Consider the following 22,033-nt stretch of genomic DNA (forward strand, 5'->3'; position numbering starts at 1 on the left):
ATTAGGCTTCCTTTTTCTCACTTATGATACTGTAGTCTTAGTTTTACCTAAAATCAGTACCTTGTTTAAGCTATTTGTTACTTTAGAAATCCAGTGTAAAATATATACAGCTAGTACCATAGCTGTAAGTGGAAAATGCTGGCTTACACACTGTTCCATAGGATGCTTGCTAGTGTCATTAAAAAAAAAATTAGTTTTCCAGAGAACAAAGGAAATGTTGAGGCATTTACTCGCAGTGAAAGTAGTCAGCATTATAGTTGTTAGTAATGAGATATGCAAGTGCCGAGTGCAACTTGTTTTCATTCATGGAAACAAAAATAAAAAAACTTAGTAGTATATCATAGTCAAAGTTACTGATTGTCAATTTATGGGCAAGGTAACATTAGCTAGAATGTACTTAAGGTTAAGAATTATAGACATGCTCAAGTTCTAATTGTAAATGTGGATGTTGTTACTCGGCACTAATTTAGTAAATGTCAAATACAAGAAAACATACCTGTGTTTTACTACTGAGAAGTATTTTTGAGAAATTTATATCCTGTTACAGACTGAAAGGTGTAGGCTTTCATAGCAGCACTTTGACAAAGCTTGAAGATTGGGTATGTTCGGGTTCTGGAGACAGTTTGGGTCTCATAGAACCTCCGTGAAATATCTTTGAAATTTCCTCTTCAGTCTTTGTATTTGAAGTATGAATTAAGTCTTTCTGTATTTGCATGATAGTTTAGGATTTATTTATTTTTTAATTAGCTACTTCTGTCAAAATATAAATAAAGTGGGTAGATGTCAAAACAAATGACATAACAGTTACATTAAAGTGTGATCTGTTTTGTAGCCTTAAATTGGAATGTGAGAAACTGGCAAGCGAAAAGACAGAAATGCAGAGACACTATGTGATGGTAAGTGTATTTTTTTTTTCTTTCTGTCATTAAATATCTCCTAATACAATGTAAGCTAGCATAAGAAAATAATGTATGCTCCTTTATTTGCAGTATTATGAAATGTCGTATGGATTAAACATTGAAATGCACAAACAGGTAAGGCGTTTTGGTTTTTAAACCATGAAATTTGCAGTCTGTATAGCGCATTTAAATGTAGCCATTCTGTTTATGTTCAAATGACTGTATCGTGTGTCTGAATCAAGAGGCTGATTTGTAACCATCATTAGTGAACCTTTGCCTACCCGCTGTCAGATGAGGTATAGATTAGGTAGAGCCACAAGGCTTTCTTGGTAATGGTCCTAAAAGACAGACACTGGCAAAAAGATGAATAATCCTGCACCTGTGGCTTGAAAAATATAATTCAGTGATTTATGTGGTTTTATTTTGTTTATAGTAGAGCCTTTGGTACGTAGAACTGGTCTTATGTGTGTGCTGCTTACATAGTGATAGTTCATCAAATCCTTGCCATCGAAAGGTATGAAAAGATCAGTGACTTGGAAACCTCTAGTTATGACTATGAGTTTGCAAGTTCCCATAAAATTCACACTTATGGCCACTATAATGGTGAATAAAAAGGGTATTGAACTGGAACAAGACACTAAGGACCTCATAAGAGAAGAGAAGCTAAATGATTGCTCAGCCCAGAGGACCCTCAATTGAGTAGTCATTGTCTGCCAAATAAAGCATTAATGGCAGGGTGTAAGTATTCTGTAGATATGCTGACATTCACTTTTTCATCAAGATGCTGGTACAATAAGTCTTTCAGAAATCGATGGCCTCTTAAAAAAATTATCATTAGATGAAGTTGCACAGTTGGACACATTTCAAAGTGCAACAATACAATTCTTTCTTGATGTGTATGTGCTATTTCATCTAAAACTCTTGTTTCATTAAATTAAAGAGCGTGGCTGACCGACTAGGGCACAGTGAAGAAATTGATTAGTTCAGGCTTTGGATCTTCAGTATATTCAAAGACTTTCATTAAGCAAGTGAATTGCAGAGTTGAATTTTGCTTTTGTAACTCTGAACTCTTTGATTTTTTAAAATTTTTATTTTATTTTATTTTATATTCCTCTAAAAATATTGTATTTGATGAAGTGGTATTGTAATTGCATGATAACTTTCTATCTGCAAAGATGATTAGGTATTCTCTTGGTTTTCAGAGGGTGCATTTGTTTGAAAACAAAATGCTGGTAAAAGAAGAAATATTATGACACTCATTTTTACTTTTTTTTAAAAATAATGCACCAAATAGATAGACAGAACAACTAGGGTAGTGTTTGACTTGATTCTGTGCTGTAGCTGCATTAGTCTTCTTGTGTTTTGTGTTTTAGTTTTTCTGTGAGGTGACTTTTCCAGGCTTTATGATTTGGAGATTTTTCTTGAATATTTGTTTTTTCTTCTCCTTAACAACCTTTTGACACACTGTAACCTGTGAGGAAGTCAACCTCATTTGGTGCAAAATGGATGTTGTTTTCAGGAGCTCTTTGAAGAGAACATGTGACTTCAGTAAATGTGCTAGGAATTAACTTTAGATAAAATCAATTAAACCCACAAGATTAAAGAGTGTCAGAACTGAGGTTTCCACTTTGACCTTAACATCTGTGTATAATGCAAGGGTTTAATGTTCTGTATGTGTGGTAATTATAATTATGTACCCAGTAGACAGTGATACTTTGGAAACTTCTAAGATTTACGACAGAGTTTTACACCCATGTTGATTCTAGTCGGGAAGAGTGGAACATGCTTGTTCTGTGTATTTTAAGAAAAGAATAGGCTTTTGAAGGCATAAATACATTTCCCGGGGTATGGGAGTCAGATACTGTGCTTTTACATGTTAAGTAATTCTAATTTCCAATAAAAGTTGCAACTTCATGTTGAAAACTCTTGATTTAGATGCCTGTGATGAGGATGCCAAATGTTGTTGCAGTTTGGTATGTAGGTGGTCTTGGGATTACAGGAAAAAAAACACCCTACCAAGACATTCTTCTGAATTTCCATCGCTAACGCTGAGTTCTAAGGAGGCTTTTGGCAGATAGTAATCATAATTCTTACTAAAACTGGTGATGTCTAGCCCCAAGGGTGTAGCCAGGCTCAAATTGATGCTTTTTGCTGGCTGATCACCAGCATGGCCTAAGTGCTCATTATGCTGTAGAGAAGGCCTTTGGAGCTCTCATTACATTTGACAGGAATTCTCTCTAGGGGAAAACTGGGCATTAGCTAGACTCCTGACAGGCTGAAATTATTCCTGTTTTATGGCTTATAACCAAATGCTAGCAAGGCATCATCAGGGGACACAAAAAATTGTCATTTCTGACAACATCTTTGTTACTGAAAAATGCAGTGATGGGGAAACTTTCCACTGAACAAGCTTTAATGTTTTTAAGGCCTGCCTCCTGTGTGGATGCTGCACTTACTCTGTGTGAAGCCCTTCAGAGTGCTTGGGCTGCTGATTGAAGGACAAAAAAAAAAAAGTACACTGCAGCAGTGTTTTTGCAGTGTGATGCGTATATATTGTTGTTAAGATGGAGTACTTTGATAAAATGAAGTAGCTGCAGTTTGCCTGCATGTGAAAGGGTTGACTTCTTGAACTGGTACAGTTGCATCAGCAGTTCCATCTTAATTTGATTTGGTAATGTATTATAATTTACTTTAAAGTTAGTCAGGACTTCAATGTTGATATATACAGGCTTAACTGAGGTGAACTTCCCATACACACACAACAGCTGTGCTGCAGAGCTTTCCAATTGGATATGTGCTATCTGTGTCCAGAAATATCCGTGGTAAGGCTTCCTTCACAGCTTTGGCTTTGGTGCTTTGTGGTGTTTAATTGCATAACTGTGTATTTAAATTGAGGTACTGCTGCTGTATTTCAACCTGCTGGCTGAATAGCGGTCAGGAAATAATCTTTTCAGCATATTTTTGGCTGATTTGTGGGTTTGATTTTTTTTGGATTATTTCTATGTAGATTTTCTTTAATTTTTATTTTTTAAAGAATTTCAGAGGTTCTTAAGAGGATGTTGTGTGTGGTATCTTACAGTGTTTTCAGAGAAATTTTCTTAAACTTGACACAGAAATAATCATCTAAGAATTTGATGTATATGCACTTGATTCAGATATTGTTTTCATATGTGTCAAAAAGACAGAATGAGTAAGAACATTTTGTGTGGTCTTCTCTTCTGTGTTACACTATCCAAGGCGGATTTTCCCCCACTGTGATATCTGTGGCTGGAAAAGCAGATGCGTCAACTGCTAGTGCCAAGATGTAGATTTGGTTGAGTGTTAAAAACACCACTGTACTTCATGCGTTGCTGCCCTTGGCTATCAGGGCAGGGACTCTTTATTTTCACCAGCTCTCTCTGTTGTCTTATGCATAAGTCAGAAGATAAGGCTTCCTAGACAATCAGGCATTAAACGCACAGTTTAATGCCTAGATTGCTTAGGTCTGAGATTAGCTTTTGTTCAGTGGCAGGCAGCCAAAGGAAAAAAATCATCACTCCTGAACCAACTGACAGATTACATAAATTACTACAGTACAGGTTTCTGCTATCTGAACGGTGACAGCTAGGTTTCCTTCTCTTTGGGTGGGTTATTGCGTTCTCTGTGACCTGCCTGGAGACAGACCTGTCATTCAGTACCTTGCATCTTTTCTAAAAGTGTATAAACTCAAAAACTGCATTATGTGAACCAGTTGTATAAGAGTTAAATGTCTATTTTAGCCTAGACTGTTTTGTGGAATCATTTCTAATGTTCTATGGCAAAGGACAGAATCTTCTACTGATATCTCATTAGAACATCAGTTTTCAGAAGTGGGTTAAATAGAAGGGAATTAAGGAGCTTAGTTAGCTCTTCACAGTTTCTGAGTAGGACGGCTGTGCTGTTCAAAGGGATTTAAAGATAAATTATTTTTTTCTTTTTTCCTACTTGCATTTTAATTAAAGGAATGAAAAACTTCATGAATCCTTGAGGTTTTGATGGTGTGCAGTGAGTGTTTCAAGAGCATTTTACAGTTGATGCCGCTACATAAGCTATGCAAAACCTGTTTTTGTTTAAAGGAGAGAATAAGGTTGATTGGGGCATAATATTTTTCATTCAAGAAATTGTTCTTTTTTTGGCAAATACCAGGTTTCTAAATGACTACAGTTGTGTCACCAGTACAGCTATTTCAACTGCAACTAGAGCTTCCAGTTTGAATGGAGAGGAAAGGCTAGAGTTATGACCTCAACTTTCTTGACTTTTGAAGCATATTCAAGCTCAAGGCCAACATTATTGTGAAGGAGTTACCCACATTTGGGGAACTGTGTGAAATACATCTCCGTGAGGCTTTTTGATAACTATATTGTCAGATGCCATCTATTATGTCAACTTCATACACAACTTAATTTGAAAATGTGTCACAGTGTAAACACTGTGCGTGTGTTAAATACTGCCTGATCATCTTGAAGCCCTGGAGGGAGAGAGGAAACATGCTTGTACCAGCTACATTGTTAAACTTCCTTTGCATTGCTGGAAGTTACGTTGCCAGATTCTGAAGTACTTTCCAAATTGGTTCAAAGGGGCAAAAAAATGTATCCTGCTATTTTTTGAGGCAGGGAGAAAAAGTAAGCAAAATGGAAGATGCTTTGTGAATGTGCAGTATCCTTCTATCACATCAGATATTTGGGGAAAGAAGCTTTTTCTCCTGCTGGTTGTTACGCCAAATCAAGGTGAGCTTTTGAACTGCCTTTCCTCCCACTCTACTCCAGCATGTCAGTTTGTGTGGCAAGGTGGTAGATTTGCATTGTCTCTCTTGGATAAAGTGGAATATAGTATCATCTGGGTTTGATAATAGGTCACCACCGGCATATAGTAAAAGCATTTAAAGTCAATTTTAGGTTAACTGTCACTTATCAGAAGACTGACAGTGCTATTATTTTTTAAATTATAACAGGTTTGAGTGAACTAATGAGGTTATCTTTCCATTTGAGGTAGTATTTAGGGATATCTAATGGTGATTATGTCAAACTACTATTTTTGCTTTTTGCATCACACTTCTTAGTTGGAATCTCAATATAGCTATTTGAGCAATAGTAGTTGCTTATATAATTCCTTTTAAAAAGGGAAAAAACAAAAGCTAAAAAGGGAAAAAACAAAAGCTGAAAAGGAAAATTCCTAATTTTTCAGCATATATTTGTCAAAACAACTAGTTCAACAGATCAATCCGTATGATTACCTGTAGGTCATGGCTTTTAAAGCACTTGCAAGCTGGTCCTATGTTCAGCTTGAACTTGCAACCTGTGCTTTTGCAAGTATCAGATTTCCACCTGAAGTATTTTGTGCAAGTAATCTTATGTGACATCTCTGAGCGATGCTTTCCAGTGTTTGATCCTCATTGTGGAGAATTTTTTTCCTTTACTGACTGGGACTTTTACCTTTCTTCACTGATGACCATTGCCTGCCTTTTGTTCTGCTGTGCACCTCAAAGAGGAGTCTAGCTTAGTCTTTTGCATAATCACCTGTTTGTCTGCAATCAGATCTGCTCTCCCATTAATCTTCCTCCTCTCGAAAATAAACAAATCTGTCATCTTTCTGGTACATCGTGTGCTCTGATTTCCAGATCATTTTACTGGCATCACTTGGTGACTTGCTGCAGTTTGGCAACATCTTCCTTCTTGCCAGAAGAACAGAAAAGGAACAATTAATTTTAATTAGCCAGCTGGTTACAGTCATACTATTTTATCCCAGTATGAGGTGTAGCCTTCGTCAGCAGAAAGTTGTAGGGCTGATGTGTATTCAAATTGTATTCCAGGTCACCCATGCCCTCTTCTGCAAACTTCTTTCTACTGCCTGTGTTATTGTTGGGAGGAAGTAATCCCAGCTGTAGGACAAAAAAAACAACCCAGCCTCTGTTTGCTTTGAACCTGGTTTCCACCATCTTTTTTTTTTTTTGATGACCCCTAGTTCTCAGAATAGGACTAACAGTTGATGCCTAGGTGCTTTTTTCAGTGCACTCAAAATTTTGTATCTCTGCTGTAACCATCTGTGTTGTCTCCTTTTCAGTTAGGACAGTCTCAGTTGTGTAGATTTCTTTGACCATATTCCTTGCTTTTCCCTCAGCCTTTTTAGTTTTTAACTTAGCCTGTTGGCATGAGGGGATTAGAAGAACTAAGTGCAGTTCTAAGGGAGACTTGTACTATCACATAATTCTATTTTCAGGGTGTTTTTGTTTTATTTATTTTTTATTTATTTCTTCTTTAGTGAAGTTCCCAATACCTGATTTCTCATTTAACTGCCATGAAATGCTGAACTGCTGAGTTAGCCTTCCCATTTGAGTTCCTGCTTATGGATGATGATTGTAAGCTCAGGAGCCACTACTTTACATTGATGCTAAGCATGGCTACTCCCAATGTGTGTAAATGTTGTTTATATATAGAATTCATTGCCCAGTTAGACTTGGAAGATCTTTTTGCATTTTTTTTTTTTAAGTCGCTGCTTTTACTTTTAATTAATTGTCTTATGGAACAAGCTTTCTTACTGATTGTTGTCTTTTCCAGGCTGCACTGCTGAATGTATTCATAAAATAGATTGCAGTAAAAGCCCTTATGAAACTTCACTGGTGACCTCTTCATGGCATAGCACTGGAGATGATTGAAGAGTACATTAGAGCTTGCTGAAATTAAACTAGACTTCTGTTAAGAATAAACTCAAATCTGCCTAGGTTCAAAAATAGTTATTTCCTGAAGTTGTTTATTAGAAAAAGTCCTAGTGGTACACTTCTTTTGTTGCTTAAAAACAGCCCGCCTTGTTTTGCCAAGATTAATATAAATGAATAGAAACAAAGTTGAATTTTCACACTTGGAACCATAATCATGGTATGTTTAAGTGAAATTGGGATGGGAAAAAGTTTATAGCATTACTTCATAGGGTAGTTGTGTTCTAAGTTTGTAAGAGTTGAGTATTACTTTAGTTGTTAGCAAGCCTAGTTGTTGTAAAATATACTTTCTCGTATAGGGGAAGCAGTTCAGGAAATTAATTGATTTGGTCAGTTTCACTGAACTTTTTATAATGGTAATATTATTCTGTGGCTCATGATAAATGGCACAGTATTTAAGAAGAGTCTAGTCTGTAATTGAGGATTGGCTGAGTTTCTCTCAGGTTTTCTTTACGTTCCTCAGACATTGAACAAATTAGCACAGATGATTAAAGCACAGATTAAAGCTCTTAGAGGGGTGTTGAATAAGCTTTATGTCAGGGCTGCTTTTATGGAAATATTTTGTATTTAAGGTGATCTGAAGAGCTAACTAGCCTTTTTAGCTATGTGATTACAAGACGGAAAGCAAGGTTAATTTGTGTTTTCTGTTCAGTCTCTTCTTTTTATTCCTCTTGAAGCTCTTCGATGTTTGTGTAAACAGTCGGTCAAAGCAACTTACTTTTAAGGTGACCAGTCAGTGTATTGACAAGAACAGACACAATAGAAAACTACATTAGAAGGCAAGCCGTTGGGATTTGCAGTAAATATATTACAGAACACAAGTGAATTGCCGATACTGCTTGTTTAGCAGTTTGCAAGGGCAATGGTAGTATGGATTTTTGAATTAGAAAGGAAGGACTGTTCTTTCTCTGTGCTGGAGCATCTAGTTGATGGCTGAGGATAAAATTGATTTAGAGAACAAAATGCTGCCGCTTCTGTTTGTGCCATTTTAAAGGCTTCTATGGATTAGCAAGCAAAACCAAAAAGATAGCTCTCAGTTTTGGAGAAGGGGAGCAAGAATGGGTATGCTTGTTCAGCTGCATCTTAATTAGTCTATGAGGAAACCTGCTTTTATTAGGTCAAGAAAAGGACATCTGAAACTAGGTAGTTTTTATGATGTGTGGAAATCTAGCTTTTTATGAAATTGCCTTAGTGTTCTAAAACCCCTGAATTACTCTACTTTCTCCTTCATGGTATGATGGTCTCAACTTTTTTAAATGTACAAGTTTGAATTAAATCCCTGAGGGGAGGGAATGAAAAACCCGCAATTTCTTGCAAAAAATAACCAACAGAAGGATTATTCTTCTGTGGTTGTTGCCACAACAGTTTCCTTCTACAACTTTTTTTGCTTTCTTTAAAAAAAAAAGAAAAAAGAAAAAAAGCTGAAATGTTTATCAGTGTTCTTCATGCATAAGTCTGGATATAAAGTGATTCTGAATCTCTATTTTTGTAACTCGTTATAAGGCTTTAAGCTGTTACTTTGCAACAGCTAGCTGTCTGTGGCCTCAGATGATGGACGTAAATTGCCAGCTAAGTAAACACAAAATCTTTAATTAACAAGACCTATGGGAAGCTTTTAGGTTGTTTCTTTAAACTGAAATATGAAATGTAGAATCACAGCAGTAAAGGACCTAGTGCCTTCCTGTTCCCCGGGCAGGATGGGCTATACCAGTGTCATGGCTAACAGGGTGATTGTCTTGTCTGTTTAGCAAAGACTTGATGGCAGTGCTGGCTTGTAAGCTCTCTAGGTCGCAGAGTTTTTTCATGTGCTTCCTGTTGAAGTGCTGCTTCAGTTGCAACTTCAGGCTTTTCTTTGCAGCTTCAGCTATTTACTATGCATTTTCTTCACCTCAAATAGAGAGAACAGGTCATTCCCCTGCCTTCCAGACCCATTGTATATACCTCTGCAGTCTAATGTTCATTCTCTTAATGTGGTTACCCCGCTGAAGTACAGTGCCAGAAATAAGCGCAGTACTCCAGGGGAGGAAATGCTGTGCTGAGTGGCATACGAGGTTTGCTTCATGTACAGCTTACTGTCGTGGCAGCCTTTATTGCAACAGCATGCTATTGACTTATGTTCAACTTCTGATCCTCTGTGACTGCGAGATTCCTTCCTGGCCCATTATTTCCTTTTCCTTTATGTTCCTGTCTAGACAATGCTATGGTCCTTTATCCCTATTTATCCCTATCCTTCTTTTTTCCTTTGTACTCCATTTTTCTATTCACTGCAAAGTGAGTTCTGAAGCTATTCTCCAGCATATTCTGTCTTTCTCAGCTTGAAGCTCCCTGCAAATTAAGGATTAGGACAAATGAAGAGATCTTTATGCTTGTTAGTGGGAAATACTGAAAAATACTGGACCTATCATGCATGCAGAACTTTTTAATTTGCTGAAGAGAAGGATATATTTGTACATAGTTTAATCATCAAGCAGTTTTGTACTTGTTCCTGCAAAATTTTAGCTAGGCTGTTTGTATTGCTCCTAGTAGTGCTATGTCAAATTCGTAGCGAAGACATTAACGTTATCTGTCTCTTAGCCCTGATTACTTTTATATTTTGTGCATTGTGTAATTCTGATTATTGCTGAAAAACTTCTGAGTTTTTTCACCTACATGTTTATGCAAGAGACTTTTTAATGCCCCAAACTTAAGGATTAGTTACTAAGCTGGAGTCTTTGCTTTTCATTTGCCGTTTTCCATCTGTTAGACACCACCTTGCCATGTCTTCCTATACTCTTGACATTTACACTCTGCAAGGTGTCCACTAGCTGCTCAGTGTTCACTAATGTGTTGATTTTATTTCATCAGGCCTAGTCAATTTGAAGATTCTTTTTCTGAAATGTTCTACTTGTTTCTTTCCTGTTTAAGCTACAGTGTTCACCTTATGTAACTAGTAACTTAGATTAATTACTTGATTAGTAATGATTCTTGTGTAGTTAAGACAGATACAAAAAAACAGAGACTTTCTGACCTTGATGTCCCTTGACCATATCTTTCTAGCTGAGGGGATTAAACAGCTTTTTGTTGTTGTTGTTCACCTCTGAGGAGCTACTGCTCTGCCAGTAAGTTTACTTTAGCTCTCACTTACAAGAGACACACAATGACAAAGAAACATGTGCTTGTCCTCTCTGTGTGCATACTGTCTCATCTGACTTATTTTCTACTTCCTGTATGCTTTCCTGTTTGTATGAAGCCAGTTAAGAATTCGAAATTTAATCTCTTGGCAGAATTCCAGTATCTTTTTTGATCTGTCCCTTCCTCTTCCATTCTTAGCTGTCATCCATGCCATTAATATTGTCTCATAAAGAAACTGTCAGCTCTCCAAAGTGTCATTTTATCTCATACCTCAGTATCAGGTCCTAAAAAGCTGGTCTTGCCGGTAGGCATTTGCTTTCCTGAAGTCTTACTGTCTTTTTCATTCTTTCTTCCTGTCCCAATGGTTATAAACTCTGCAATGACTGTTAATGTCAATTGAATTAGTTTCTATTTGGACAGTTTAATTTATTTCTTCTCTAGCAGAATGTAATCTAGATGGCATCTTTACTTGTTTTTTTTCTATTCTGTGAGCAACAGAATATATATATAAAATAGAATTTGGAAGAAACTTTTTGACATGTTCCCCAAGTTCTGCTGAAAAAGTTCCAAACCTTTTTCACATGTAGTTAAAAATCTCCATCATTTTCACCTTCCTTCCAAATTCTATGAGGTGGATAATTCTGCTAGTTGCTAACAAGCATTGGCAATCTTCTTAACTTTTTGTTAGTGAGTCACCTGATGGCACCTGAAGCATTAGTATGAACACCTTTTTACAGCCTTAAATTGTTTCTCTGACTTGACAGAGTTTTGAAACTGAGCTGTGAGTATACTACATGTTGTAAAATGCTGAAATTGCATATAAGATAAAGGGCATGTGGCTTACTTAGTAAATCTTATTTGGTGGTTCTTTCTAAAGTCCTGGTGAATGTAGCATATTGAATTGCCCCCCACATATCTCAGGCCTTTGTCTTAATGTGTCTCACTTTTTGCCAGATGGCATGCTTGTGTTCTAGTCAAGTCCCTGTTGTACTGCTATTATAGTCTTACTTGAATGTTGATAAGGACTGAATAGTGACTACTTTTCTTATATAGTTGCATACTGTAAATGTTATATACTTGATTTGAGGAACTTTATGCTCTAATTTTTAGAAGTTCATGACTCTAGACACTTCAGATATGCAAGTGTCTCAGTGTGGCAAGTGCTGGAAGGATGTGTGCAGAAATTCCATTGTGACTTGTGGGGAGTGACAGAGAAGCAGAAATTAATTTTAAAATAATGTCCTAAACTAAATGAAAAGCCAACAGGATTTTTTTCTAATAGGGATGTAGCAGTTACAGATACACTGCTTTTTTTTATGCCTTCTTTTTCTCTTCTCTTTGTCTCATCCTTCTTGTATAGTGTCATGTTGCTCAGTTGTCTAGGGTTAATTAAGTTCTTAATATCCTTTAGGGTAATAATGCAAAGCATACTGGATGATTTTTGAGACCGTGCTTCTTCTAGAGCACCATAAGAGCACAGGAGAGTGCAGTCCTGTGGGAGTATAAAAGCTCATCTCACAGCTTATTGTTTCCACATCACATCTCTTCTCCCAGCTTGGTTGTCCTAGTACTTTGTTGCTTTGGTACCTGATGGATGCCTTCTGTGAGCCTATTTAACTTGCTGATGTGGTGGTCTACTAAGCTGGTCCTTTCCCTTCTCCTGTAGTAATGTTTTCTGCTTGACTTTTTAGTTATGTTGAACAAGTCCAAATGGTTTGAAGAAAGCATGCCTCTAGAAGCAAAGGTGGCAAGACCTTTTCTGGACTGGAGTCAGCCTCTGACTTGCTCAACATCTCATGGAATCTAAACAAAAGGAGGAATTGTGTGTTCTAGAAAATAATTTGAAAGTAAAATAAAGCTGTGTGCTTACTTCAGAGTTTCAGATAATTCTGTGTGTATTGAAGGTTAGCTTAGGCATGAAAACTAAGCTGTGGAACTAAAATTCGGATAAACGCACCTTTTGTAGTTTTAAGTGTTTGAGCAGGATGGGCTAACGATAGATTAAAGGAGAAATGTGATAGCTGTCCTGTTTTTGCCAAGCTTCAGAAAAGTCTTGACATTGTAAAGATGTGTGAAAGGAGAACTTTAACATCCTGACAACAGCTTCTTTGTTGCCAGTTGGCTTGGGTTCAACAGGATTTACAGCTCCAAATGGGATGGGCAGTTGTGTACAGTGGTTCATTGAGAGCTACACAGCAGCCTCTCTCTATTGTTATAGAAAACACTGAAATTAGACATCTGAAATATATCCACTCACTTCACAGCTGAATGAAGTCCAGACCTGTAGTAGATGTTTGGCAAGTGTAGCTGTTGACTTGTGCATCTGATGTAGCTTATGTCTAAATTAACGTGACTTTTCAGTAATTTAAACTGACATCTAAGAGGGTTCAGATAAATCTAGTCTAGGTACTGAATTAAAAAAAAAACAACCACTAAATTTCACTTTGGAAACTACCTGCAGTTCTGTGCCTTCATTATTTTGAGTTTCTATTCTGTTCATATTTCTGTTATTTCTTCTTCTCCTCACTCCCACTTGCAGTATGGTGATGTTTTGTGTTTTTTCATAGCTGAAGACCTTTTGTGCCAATCATCTGGTGTTTTAATATCATCAACTTGTGGGTGACTGACTTTGCAATTAAAATGAGTAGAACAAATGTGGGGCAGAGGGAAAGTTGTATCTGTTCATGATATATGGTGTTCAACTGACACTTTATGCCCAAAATACAGAGATTGTTCTTGTCATCAAAGTGAACACTACCCATTGCTGCTTGTCAGATTGAATTTCAAGTATCTGTTGAGACTAAACTTTCCCAACCTCTCCTATTGGTGAGAATATTAGTAATGACAGTATTTATAATTTAAAATAGAGTTTGAAGGCCAACTTCCACAGTTTATTGCAGGGTGGTTAATATGTTGGTAACGGGGAGATGAATGTGGCTACCTGTGTGAGTCTATTACTCAAGAGGCCTGTAAATTTGATTGGCTGCTGCAGTTGTAGCAGAATCATTCGATTTGAGAGCAATAGGAAGATAAGATATCCAATTACCCAAATGATTTGCAGGGTTAGCCAACGTTGTCATGGAGACACGAGTTGGAACAAATTAAATTTTAAGCAATAAAATAATCTTAAAGCACGTCTGGGAACAAGGAAATTTGGCAGTGGCACTTACCTGAATTGAATCTTAGCTTGACACGCTGTTGTTTGACATTGATATACTATGGGGGCCTAAACTTTTAAATGACATGTTGCCTTTATTATTTTTTTTCTCCTTTTACAGCTATTGCCAAAACAGATTGTAGTGCATTAGTTTTAAATAAAAGGACATCAATAATATATGCATATCTCAGTGCTCAATGTGGATTCAATAACTCATGAACAGCAAATTTCATGGAATGCTAGCCTTAATCGCTTGAGGCTTTTGGATATTTAAGTTTTGAGATTTAATTATACCTCCAACATCCCCTCATCCCCAAATTCTTAGCAACAGATTTGTGGAAGGGCTTGAGTCTTTCTGTAGCAAAGTTTATAACAAACACGCAGAGAGCTAAACACAGTCAAATGTTTCTTTGTTGTAATTACTCTGTGAATATGTGTGCGTGTTTCTCTTAAGTGTTCTGCTTGTTTCAACACTTCTGCTGGAAAAATCAAAATACTAGTTGAGTACTAAACGTTATCTCAAGACTGAACTGCACACATGTAGTTCCTTACCAAAAGATTTTTGGAATGTAGTATTTAGCTGATTTCTGGGTTGCAACAGGGATTAAAAAAATGGTCAAGCATGTCGCATAAAGAGAGCTTTTATCCACATGTCTCTTAGACAGATGGAGATGAAAATTGGTCTGAGGTCAAACCATTTGCAGCATTCTCATAGCCTTCGATTTTCTTCTCATCTCCACCACAGATAATCTCAAATGATTCAGTAATGACCAAAAGTGCAACATTGACCTTTACTCCCTGGTGGATTACTGTGTTACATGCTGTAAATGGCAGGAAGTCCATTTTGTTCTTCCAGAAGGAGTTCAGTGTTGTACTTGGCTTTCTATATGTTGAAAGTGTAAGTGGAGGCAGAGTACTTATGAATTACCTTCTAAAGCCTTTGTGAACATGATTTGACAGTATATTCTTTTCTGTGCATTAAAGGCTGATTCTTTCGATACTTTTTCTTCAAAGGAATGGATTATGACTTCTATTTTTTATCATCAGAACTTTGTTTTTTCTTGCCTTTTAATCATATTGTTCCTTCTTCTCAATCTAATGACAAATGTGATTCTCAAAATTGAGTTGAAGTAACTAAAGTAACTAAAAAATGTAGTAAGTGAGAATACATAAGCCCATCCTTAAGAAGTGGTAATAGGTGATATAGGAAGTGCAGTTTGCAAGAAAGGATAACAAGCTTCTGACATACAACAGACATTTTTAGCTGAGCATTATTTTGTAGGTAGGTTTGGACAGCTTTGAGGAGTCTCAGCACTAATAATAGAGTAGTTGTCACAATACAACTGATTGTTAAAAATGGCATGCTGTAAGATTTAATTTTTGCTTTAGATCATAATTATTATGGTTGAAATTTCCGAAGCTGAAAGGTGATTAACTGATTCTCCTCAGAGGATGGTTGCATTCTTGGCTTGAAAGTGAAGCCTGGTGGCTCAGGTAGGCTATGGCTTCCCGCATTAGTGATAAAATAGACATGGCTTTTAGGTGTACTAAGAAACACAGCTAAAATTTGGATACTTTTATTACACTTCCTTCTTTTCATTCCAGTGCAAAAATCTGTAGTTGCTTAAGAAATCATGTTTATTTAAGTTTGGTATCTTGCGTGGTGTTTTGGGAAGTACAGGCTATAAAAATGCGGAGTGGTCTGGAGTAGACTATTGTAGAGGAAAACAAACACTTTCTTTTAACAGTGCAAAAGGCAAAAAAAGATACAGTTGAATATACAAGCCCTGCTTAGTAAAATGACTTAATTTAAATTAATATTATATTTAGTAACTAGTCTAGCTGCTTTGTTCTTTGTCATTATGTTAAGAATTCACTTTAGCAAGAGACAAACTGAAGTACAAACACTTGAGTTTGGCCATGGTTAGGTCAAAACATTTAAGTCCTTAATTAGAGTGAAGGAAAAGAAATCTGCCAGCTCAACTTAATTTTACAAAATGCAGCTGAATTCCTTCATGTTAATTTTTAATGATACTTCAGAAAGGAGGGTAGCACTTCAGTCAGGGATCTGACAAGCTTGTCATTTGCAAATAAATCAAAAGACAATCATTACAACAGCAAGAACCAGTGAATGATGTAGTTTTGTCATTGATGGGCCTCACACTCAAGTCCTCTATTAAAAATGAATGTATTCGAGAGGCTCTGCATTAAGAACACAAACAATTAAGGGCACTTCAGATGCTTTGCTAAGAGCTGCCATAGAGCTAGGAGAGCTTTCATGAGAGATGCAGGCTTCTGGAGCCTGCTTTGCCAAGGAGCCAAAGAACATAGGCAATTAGTCATGTTTGTCTATGCTTGAGCAGCTTTCTGCAAATTTTTCTTTGTTTACTGGTTCTTCTGACTGTGCTATATATCTCAAGATCAGCAGTTAGATAATAGCTATATTATAGTGGAAGGCCTCTAGAAGTAGGTGATAAGTACCTTTCTTTTAAGGCTTTCAAACTCATGAGACCCAAATCTGGAATATATAGCTTACTCTAATGCAACTAATTCCTGATGTCTAGTCCTGATTACCAAAGCTCTCCCTAGGCTCCTTCTAAAAAGATTTTTGTTTTCAGGAGTGAGTGTGTGTATATATGTGTATATATATGCACACACATAGAGACTCTAAAGCTATTTCACTTTGAAAGGTGATCATATATTACCTTTTGAACAGCTAGATTCATATTTAAAGTAAGGAAAGTTACCTTTTTTATCAACTCTCTGAAAACAATCCCTTGCAACTCCTGATAATTGTGTTGGGTTGAATTGTGTGCTAAACTCAAACTTTTACAACTCACTAAAGAACAAAATTTCTTTTTAACATGTTTGCGAATAAGAATAGTTCTTACTAAACCTTTGTGGGCAACAAACAGATGTATGAAATATCGTAGTGGATAAGTAATTTAAACTACTTTAATTGTGTGTGGGAAGTAGTGCTATTAAGAGAACTGCCTTTTAAATTTAAGCAGACTTTTGTTATAAACTATGCAGTAATCTTCTCAGGTTCCTTTCAGTGTAAATGTCTCTTAGCACTTGCAACAGCAGTTGTTTATGGCATTTATGATATGTGCATTTAAGCCTGCATAGCACTGTGGAATAGGATTAGCGATGCTGTTTGTACATGATCCATCTGTGATGCCCTGCTTTGGTAAAGACAAACCCAGAAAGTTACATTCTTTTATTCAGTTCTGATATTAAGTCAGAAATGTACTGAGACAATGGTTTTAAAATAAGATTGACTGGGAAAGAGGGAAATTTTTTTTTTAGAAAAGAAATAAAAATGTAAGAAAATCTAGTCAACCTGCATTGGAACTGATATTTATCACGTGGTAGTATGTTCTTTTGTCTTACTCTGTGCTGTCCTGTATGCTCTGTTATTACAGTGAAGCTTAAGTATTTGGGACCTGTGCAGGAAAACTCAGTACGAGTGACAACTTGCAAGTTTTGTAGACTCTGCTGAAAATAGATTTTATTTTCTTTTTTTTAATTCTTCTTACAGCTGCAGTTAGAATACTTATCTCAGTATTACAGTATAGGGAGACTTTTGTGTAGGCTGTCCAGACCAAAGAAGTTTTTCAGCAGAAAACAAATGAGTTTCTTATTCTATTTTTTTTATTTATTTTTCCCTCTTATCCCCTGCTATGATTGATCCTAGCTTCTGTCCTGTAAACAAAGGTAGTCCTGGTTGGTCTAGGGCAATTAACTTCTTGGGGCCCTAAACATCTTAGCTAAACATCAGCCAACAAGATTGCTATTTCTTTCTGTAGCTGACATACCTTGCATTCTGGAGAAACATACTAGATATGTGGAAGAATGCCCTTTAGTACACAATTGTGTTTCACAATCAAATTTTTTTTGTTTGGTTCTTACCTTGTTAACAGGCACTGAAAGTACTAACAGGTTTGGTAATAGTTAAGTCTGATAATAGTTAAGCTGGTAACCTCTTTGTACAGCTGTTGCTGCTACGTGTGTGGTACCAGTACGAAATGCCGCACAGACAGCATGATGGATATTTTATGGTTGTGGCTCAGACAAAACAGGAGCAGACTGCTGTGGCACTGTGTGAAATGATAGCTGTTTCTGTTGACAGTACAGGACTGTTCCCCTTGTAGCGGGGGAAGAAATGTTTGCTGTAAAGCAACTGTCGCTTCATTGCCCCTATGTAAGGAGGAACTTTTTGTCCTGGAACTCCAACTGCTTTGGAGACTCTTACCTCCTCAAAACTATAGAGAGGATGTGTCAAATGCCAGACACTGGTCAGGTGGAGTACTTCAGCTTACATCACAGCAAAATGGTGTTTTACAAGTCTCACTGGTACTGAGTGTTTTCCCTGTGTCTATCAGAGGTGGAGGAAGCGGTGTTAAAGCTTGCCAGTTGTATTTAGATCTCAAATCACCCATCTACTGAGGCATAAAAGTGGAGGGTGACTTTTGTATTCTAATTACTGCTTGACTGATGTATAAGGATCAGCACATTTCAGTGTCTCCCTGAAAAACTCAGGGTGATGGGATGGTTCAAGGAAAAGCTGGGCACAGTAGTTAGGAATGTTTTCATCTGACTTCGACAGAGTTTATTTTTGCTCCAGTGTATGCATGTAATTCCATGGAAGGCCTAATTTGGCAGAGATCTCGTTTCTTGTATGTTTAAACAAAAAATTCAGGAAATATCTACATGGATTAGTGACATGACAGAGGTTGACAGGAGCTCTTGAGGGTGTCTTTTACATGAGCTGTGTTCCCATCTGAATTCTAGTTTTGATATGGTAGAGCTGCGCAGCAGAAGCTGTTTTAAAGGAAAACGGTAGGAGTTGTGCAAGTACCTTGAGGTTAAGTTAATGGTGGATCTGAGTGGTGGGCAGATGTCTAGATTTGAAAAACCGTAAGCACAGTTAAGACTAAGTAATGACAGGAGAAGATCGCTGTACCCCACCAGGAATCCTGTGTTCAAGCTGAGGTGCCAAAAATGGGAGATAAAGCTGTAGAAAAGCATGACTGAAACACTTCATCCTGCTATCTTCTCTGCTGCTTTCAGTGAAGGATTATTCTGTTCTCTGCTGGTTCCTAGCCTTATTGTTCTCCTGTTACTCATGGTTTCACTAATTTGCTGTTATTGACTATCACATTTTCTGATCTGAATATTTTTCATGTCTGCATTATTTTAATTCTCTCTCACTATCAGTGTTTTAGAAGTCTGTACTTTTTGTCTTTATTTTGCCTTGCTTCTGTTTTGGTATTTTGTTTGTGCTCCTGATAGTGTGTTTCTGTCAGCAAAACTAATTTTACCTTCTAATAGGCAGATAAAATTGATCAAGAAAGAAACATTTTTCTGCCATGCCTGTCACCTTCATGTTATGCTGCTTGATAATTTGAGTTATAATAAATCTACCTTTTAAAAGGCTTTGTCTTGGACTTAATGGATTTCAAAAATGCTTTACTTGTTAATGAGCTATGTACAAGGACCAGATTTGTGCCTAAATGTGTGTACAGATTAGGTGCTTTAGACATGACAGATGTCCTAGAGTAGCTAACTAAATCTGTCCTCATCTAGGTTTATATATTAATTATTTACATTTGCTGTAGTATGAATATATAGATTTTTTTTTTGTTACTTTCTTCACTGTATGAACTTACTATAATCCTGTACACTAGTTAATATATTGCAACAAACGTAAAACACAGTTTTAATCAAAATACTTTTCCTCTGCAGACAGAAATTGCCAAGAGATTGAATACAATTTGTGCACAAGTCATCCCATTTTTGTCTCAGGAAGTAAGTAAAACTGTTCAACTGTTAAAGTGCAATTATGTAGCTTTTCTGTTTGCAAATTAGCTAGTTTTAAGATGTTAATTTTATCACAATACACAAGTGTAAGGAACATCTGTTATAGCTGAAGTGTGCAAACCCCCTGCTAATTTTGTCTAACAAATTTGAGTTCAAACTACTGACAATGGCTCAGCCTCATCTGTTGCCTGAGGAGAGTGTGAGTCTGTAAAATATCACCAGTGCAACAAAATACTTTAATTTCTAATAACAGTGATTGCTGATTTGATATTCAGTTGTCCAGTATGAATCTATTGAAATAAACTTATCTTGTTTACATAATTTGTATCAAATTCCAGTATAAAAGGTGAGTACTTAGTTCCCATGCAAAACACTCTTTAAGGTTACAAATATGCATCAGGTCTGAATGACTGCAATTGTAACATGTTATGGACAGCTGCCGTTACATTTTAGAGCCTGTTATTTTTCCACATGCCTTTTCAAACTATACGGTTTACAAAGAGCATTTGTAATTCTTGTTGAGTTCAGTGAAGCATTTATTTTTACTGTCTGAAACTTCAGTAGGTTTTGCTGTTTGGGCACAGGGCATATAAATGTTAAAATTGACACTGGTGTGATGTTGACATTATCGTCCTGTCAGCTCAATTAGAAACTGATTATTCATTTGCCAGAAAATTAATATTGAAGTGGCATGGGGGAAGAGGCTGACTTTGGGGCTCTTCATTGTTTTTGAACAGGTGAGAAATAGGGCACTGTTACCTTTTTTACTTGTGTAGGATGTCTTGCAGTAGGTAACCTGAGCTTCTGCAGACTAACTGGTTATTCAGCTGTTTGTGATCCTGGTTTGATTTGGTATGGTCAATATCTTAACACAAATTCCTCCCCATACCCCTTCTTCTTTTAATAGCATCAGCAGCAAGTGGCCCAAGCTGTAGAACGTGCCAAACAAGTTACCATGGCTGAACTGAATGCCATCATCGGGGTACGTGGCCTTCCAGGTCTACCTCCTACAGTGTGTATAACTTGCTTTCATATCTTACTGCTTTGCTTTTTTTTTAAAAAAAATAAGCTTAATGTTTTGATGTCTTTGTTTTGATGCCCAACATTGCTGAAGGCTTTGTCTTGTTTCAAGCAGATTTTAGCAGTGATGAAGTTAATAGTTTACTTTGTCAGAACATCATTTTGTGCAGCAATGCTGCGCGTAACAAAACTTTTCCTCAAAGAAATATAATGATTAGGAGAGTTGCTTGTGTATTTGTAGATACTGTATGTCAGTTGATGTAGTTACCTTTGCCTCATGCTTTTTGTGACACTTGAGTTCTTGGAGCTTGTACAACTATTCGTTCTTCTTTCTTTCCCTTTCTTGTGAATTTTTCATGAATTTTAAATTAGCAAGCTACTGAAAAGGAACTTCACTTGCTTTTGAAGTAGTATTAATTGTCTGACACAGTGTTCTAATAACCTTTCACCAAGCATGTGCTTCTAAATATGCTGAAATAAGTTAATACTACTTGCTTGTGACTGGTTGTCAATCACAAGTCATTTGCTTTGTATTAATGAACTTTCTGAACCATACATTCCTTCCACTGCATGAGTTCATTTCCCCTGCCACTAAGTCTAGAATATTTCTAATGTTTTCTGCCCTTCCAGACTAAGTGAAAGAAGTAGCCGAAACAAGAGCCCGTCCTTTCTGATTTTATTCATATGTGAGCGCCTTGAGCAGATTCAAATTACTCATTTATCAATTTATGTTAATTGCTTGTGAGAAGATGCCCTGCTGGTCTTTATAGTTTCCTCAGACACTTTGTAATGATAATTAGACATGCTGCTGTACGGATTAACAGTGCCATAGTCCAATGACGTCTACAGACAATGGAACCAGTTAATCCATCTGTGCTTAAAATTACATCCCAACTGGAGATGAAAAAAAAAAATAGAAGTGAGAGAGGATTAAAAGAATGAGCCTCAGCTTGAAAACTCTCCTTTCATCAGTTTCTCAATTGCAGATACGCAGTCGGTTTGCCTGTGGTAAGCTATTGGCAGTCAATTAGGTGAAATAAACTGGGAGGGTGACCTTCATTTCCTTTTAATAGCTTTTCCTCCCTGAAATGGGGAGCTTCAGTGGATTTTCAGCTTAAATTTTTTTCAAGCTGCTTTATTACACTTGACAGATTAGCTTTGCATAAACATACCCCCCCCTTCAAATCTGTGCTGTTTTTTCCTTCACATCAAATTTTGACTGTTACTTAGTTGATTTGCTAATCACATTTTAGAAACCCACACAATTACATCTGTATTTGTCACCATCTCCTC

General features: G+C 36.8%; 1 protein-coding gene across 1 annotated transcript in view; it reads left to right on the plus strand.

Annotated features, from left to right (window-relative positions):
* Positions 1-832: 832 nt before the first annotated feature.
* The window catches only part of TLE1 (transducin-like enhancer of split 1 (E(sp1) homolog, Drosophila)), a gene marked incomplete at its 5' end in the record, with an annotated part of 73,674 nt that continues 52,473 nt past the window's right edge, over positions 833-22,033 (plus strand). Inside the window, 4 exons of the mRNA XM_009873764.1 lie at positions 833-896; positions 990-1,034; positions 19,646-19,708; positions 20,628-20,732. Of these exons, the coding sequence (XP_009872066.1) occupies positions 833-896; positions 990-1,034; positions 19,646-19,708; positions 20,628-20,732 (277 nt within the window). The remainder of the gene's footprint in view (positions 897-989; positions 1,035-19,645; positions 19,709-20,627; positions 20,733-22,033) is intronic.

The sequence above is a fragment of the Apaloderma vittatum genome, unplaced genomic scaffold, assembly GCF_000703405.1.
Source record: "Apaloderma vittatum isolate BGI_N311 unplaced genomic scaffold, ASM70340v1 scaffold4437, whole genome shotgun sequence".
Taxonomy (NCBI): Eukaryota; Metazoa; Chordata; class Aves; order Trogoniformes; family Trogonidae; genus Apaloderma; species Apaloderma vittatum.